The 4,439-nt window shown below is 35.5% G+C and overlaps 2 protein-coding genes across 5 annotated transcripts in view; both read left to right on the forward strand.

Moving 5' to 3' along the window:
* LOC103381923 (probable histone deacetylase 1-B) overlaps positions 1-4,439 on the forward strand; it is a 388,477-nt gene that overhangs the window by 382,397 nt on the left and 1,641 nt on the right. The window lies entirely within an intron of this gene.
* Positions 474-3,645, forward strand: rgrb (retinal G protein coupled receptor b). The gene is made up of 7 exons (XM_008314530.3): positions 474-846; positions 1,273-1,429; positions 1,940-2,061; positions 2,127-2,280; positions 2,371-2,488; positions 3,034-3,147; positions 3,256-3,645. Exons 1-7 carry the CDS (start codon positions 771-773, stop codon positions 3,394-3,396), a joined length of 882 nt encoding a protein of 293 aa, XP_008312752.1. The 5' UTR covers positions 474-770; the 3' UTR covers positions 3,397-3,645.

Genomic DNA, 4,439 nt, shown 5'->3' on the forward strand with positions numbered 1-4,439 from the left:
AACCAGTCTTTTTTTTTTTTTTTTTTAATGTGCAGACATAATCATTTAAAAAATTTGAAACCAAATCAGCTTACAATGCCCACTTTTGGGAGAAAATTAAAAATCTATTTCAAACTAATTAGAAGATAAATATGTCTTTACTCTCAAATGATTTACTAAAAAGGAAATACTAATCAATTGTGAAAATGAATTTGCTAAATTAAAAAAATTCATAATTCTCAACTTCCTAAAACATCAAATCTAATCACAGGGCCACATATGAGACACAAGTATCTGGAGACAACCCTCAACACAAGACCACCGAGGTGGTCTTCCTGCTCTGAGGTAACAGCCCTGTCCATCCAAAATTATTACATGACTATTAAACATTTTTGAAGTGATATTTTACATGTACCCACAAGGTAACGCGTGCCTTAAGTCACAGGGCTGCGTCATCCCCGACGTCCTACATTTCCCGTGGTTCCCCTCGCTTTTGTTATCAAACCACGGCGTGCAAAAGTGCAAAGGGAACGTTTTGTGTTCGATTTCGTTTCCAAACACACACCAACACAAAGCGTTGCGCAGCAGATGAACAAAGTCTTCGAGTTTGCTTTGGCGTTGAGTCGCTTGTTAAGACATTCCTGTGAGGATTGGGCCGAGATTAGTCTCTTTATGCTTTTTCACGTGAAAGAGCCTTTTTAAAGTCCCGCACTTTGTTGCAGACGCAACACAACTAGAGGAGGGAAAAGCAGAAAGGTTCTGGGGTAAAGTTACAATTATTTTATTATATCATGGCGTCGTATTTGTTACCGGAGGGTTTCACGGAGTTTGACATGTTTACATTCGGATCAGCGCTGCTGGTTGGGGGTGAGTAGAGAAAAACAACAACAAACACAATAGTAGTAACTCCATGACAGTTTCACAGTTTAACTTTTTGCAAGTTTACGTGTTTTTCTTCCTCTTTTTTTAAACAATAAAGCTCTGTTGGACCTCCTCTGTAGTTAAGGGACACCAGTCAATATCCAAAATCCAAGTAAATATATTCAGCAAAGAAGAATTTTATTGAAAAAAGAAAAAAAAAGATGAAATTCAAAATACATATATAAAAAACTATGTGTTGATTGTAAATAAATAATACATAAAAAAGAAAGGAAATATCAGTAAACTTGAAACAAAATATATTTGCCAGGGGTAATTGAGAATTGCGATCAAAAAAACTTTTTTTTGGTAGTGACATTGTTTATGTGAGTCAAAGTGTACATTGTGTAAACTCTGTCTTTTTGTTTCTTTTAGGTTTGCTTGGATTCATACTTAATGCCATCAACGTCGTCTCCTTCCTCACTGTGAAGGACCTGCGGACGCCCAGTAACTTCTTTGTGTTCAACCTTGCCTTGGCTGACATCAGTCTGAACGTCAACGGACTCACCGCTGCCTACGCCAGCTACCTCAGGTACCAGGAAACAGAGGATATCTGCTCAACTGGATTCATGTTTCTCTTTCAAGAATCGATCATAATCATGGAGGATGTGTCACTTTTTAATGAAAGAAGCGCTCCAGTGTTTGAACCTCACCACTTCTACTATAGTCGGTATTCTTAGATACAAAATGACTAGAAAGTGTACTTTAAAAACTTATGGAATATGACCTGGGGTAAACTAAGCTGTGTCACATTGTTATTTAAGCAGAGAGCAGTGACATTGTCTGAGTTGGATTATGTGATACTAAAATAGCAGTCAAAGAGCTTTAACAAAGATTTATGCTCTAGTTACATTTTCAAAGCGTCTACCATTTTTTTCTGGACATAGCTGACATACTTTAATATATTACAGAGATTATTATGCTCTTTATAAATTTAACCATTCTGTATTTTCTCTTTGTCACATAGTAAAACATTATTTTATTTTGTATGTAACAACTTCCTGTATTTGGATAAGATTGAGTGTTGTTTTTTTTTTTCTAGATATTGGCCATTTGGTCAGAGTGGATGTGAATATCATGGATTCCAGGGGCTGATATCTGTTCTGGCATCAATCAGTTTCATGGCAGCTATTGCTTGGGACAGATACCATCAATATTGCACCAGTGAGTACAGTACATAGTAGTACTTTTTTTTCTTTGGACCACCAGCTCATGTGTTCACACTGTAGGGCAGAAGCTTTTCTGGAGCACAACACTGACAATGAGCGCCATCATCTGGTGCCTGTCCATCTTCTGGGCGGCCGTTCCTCTGATGGGCTGGGGCGTCTACGACTTTGAGCCCATGAGGACTTGCTGCACGCTGGACTACACCAGAGGCGATAGGTGCGGCCAATATACATTCAAATGAGTATGACGGGCAGCGCCGTCACTGAAATGCTGGCTGAACTTGTCATTTTGCTCTGTTCACAACAGGGACTATATGACCTTCATGCTTACTCTGGTGCTGCTCTACCTGATGTTCCCTGCTCTAACCATGCTGTCGTGCTACAGCTCCATCAATAAACACTTCAAGAAGGTCCATCATCACAGGGTAAACATCTCACTACGTACATTGAAATCATATCACATCTTTCTCACTCTCAGAACATTTAGTTTTGAAGGTATTATTTGTGGTATTGTGTCCTAGTTATTTTACTGATGATATGTTAGTAGAAGTAATATCAGTAATTAAAATTCGAAAAGCTTTTTCTTGCTTGTGTGCAGTAAGTATGTCTAACACTTTTTTTCATGACCAGTAACCAGGATGCAATTAAATGACAACAGGCTTATCTGTCTATCTTCAATTGCAGGCTTTTTCACAAGCTAATTAAATTTACTATTATTATAAATATAATTGAAAAAAATATTTTTAAAGTAGAAATATTTAAAAAAATAATAATAATAAAAAAAATAATAATACATTAGAAATATTCTTGCAGTTCAGTCGTTTGTCACATAAACAACTAAATTGCTACATTTTAAAAACCAAATAGATATTAATACATATTATAATGATTTCTGGGGGGTTGTTTGTTTTTTTCAAACAATAAAAAGAAAACTTAATTTCTTGCACTAACAGATAACTTTATTTCCTAGTTTAACACCAATTTCCCCCTGAGGATCATGTTGATGTGCTGGGGCCCCTATGTTCTCATGTGCATCTACGCCTGCTTTGCAGATGCCAAGGTTGTGTCTCCAAAACTGCGCATGGTAAGAGTTTATGTAGTTTCTTTTTAATGAAGTGGAGTGCCTAACTTCACTTTGCTGAAAATGGATTTAATAGTTGTATCAAAACAGAATGGTTTCTTATTTTCTCAGGTGCTTCCAGTTGTTGCGAAAACCAATCCTATTTTTAACGCCCTCCTCTATGGTTTTGGAAATGAGTTCTTCCGAGGAGGTTTATGGCAGTTCCTCACCGGACAAAAGATGGTGAGCCCAGCCATTCAGAAGTCAAAATAAAAGGTCATTCATGTCCCTGAAACGATCAATGTATTATAGTTAGACAAACAATATCACTGAAATGCTGTGGTACGTTTACATGTAGTAAAATGACCATATGTGCAATAGAAAAAAATAGGTCTGCATCAAAAACTCTTATCTTAAAGTTGTCTTTCTAATCTCATCTCATGAGTTCATGTTAAACTATTGACTTGTGAAAACACTGCTGCTTTTTTGTTGTTTTCAACTTAAATAAACAAGTTACTTTGACTGATGTGTTGTTCTGGTTGTTTATGGATATCTTTTTAGCCTGTACTGCGCTAGTAGTCACCCTGTCACCCTATGCTACATTTGTAGACAATAAAAGAATAACAAATTTTTCTTTTTTGATTTCACCAGCCAGCAAAAGTTCCAAGTTGCTCGTTCTCCATGAACTGTGTGGCAAGCTTTGAACTTTTATCACAAATTCTGCAGGACAGTTTAGCACTAATGCTAAGCTAATTTAAGGCTATTTGTTTTGTTTTTGCTCATTTTCTTCTATATATTTTGGACCGTTTCTTTGGCAAAACTCAATTTTCTTTTTATAGGCATGCCTTAATTTACTTTGTAGCTAATTAAGAATGTTAACTCATTTAAGGCAGAATTTCTAAATAAAACAACATTTCATGACTTATTTTTATCAAGTTGTGTCATATATATTTAAAATAATAAACAAAGCAAACATTTTTGATTCTTAAAATGAAAATATTTATTTTTTCAAAAGAAAAACTATCAATAACAATTAGCAATTATTTGACGTAATTCAAATGGATGTTTATTGAAATATGGTGCATTACTTATTGATATGAAATAAAGACTGCTAGATATTTTGACATGTTCAGATGTAATGTTTTTCTGAGTTTTTAGCACAAAATATTCACTTGGCAGCGTGTTTTGGTGCAGAGACTTCAATTTTGAGGCATTTCTGGGACTTTTGATTTTTTTTTTTTTTTTTTGCATTTTCCGTGATAGTAAGACTATAGGTTTTCTTTTCGCCCGTTGGGCCCCTTTCCCTTTTTCAGCAA

This window comes from Cynoglossus semilaevis, chromosome 8 (assembly GCF_000523025.1).
Source record: "Cynoglossus semilaevis isolate Cse_v1.0 chromosome 8, Cse_v1.0, whole genome shotgun sequence".
NCBI classification, from domain to species: Eukaryota; Metazoa; Chordata; class Actinopteri; order Pleuronectiformes; family Cynoglossidae; genus Cynoglossus; species Cynoglossus semilaevis.

Coding starts and splice junctions, on each gene's coding strand:
- rgrb (XM_008314530.3), top strand. CDS start 771: ATGGCGTCGTATTTGTTACCGGAGGGTTTCACGGAGTTTGACATGTTT. Junction 847..1,272: donor ATCAGCGCTGCTGGTTGGGG/GTGAGTAGAGAA, acceptor TGTTTCTTTTAG/GTTTGCTTGGATTCATACTT. Junction 3,148..3,255: donor TGTCTCCAAAACTGCGCATG/GTAAGAGTTTAT, acceptor TTATTTTCTCAG/GTGCTTCCAGTTGTTGCGAA.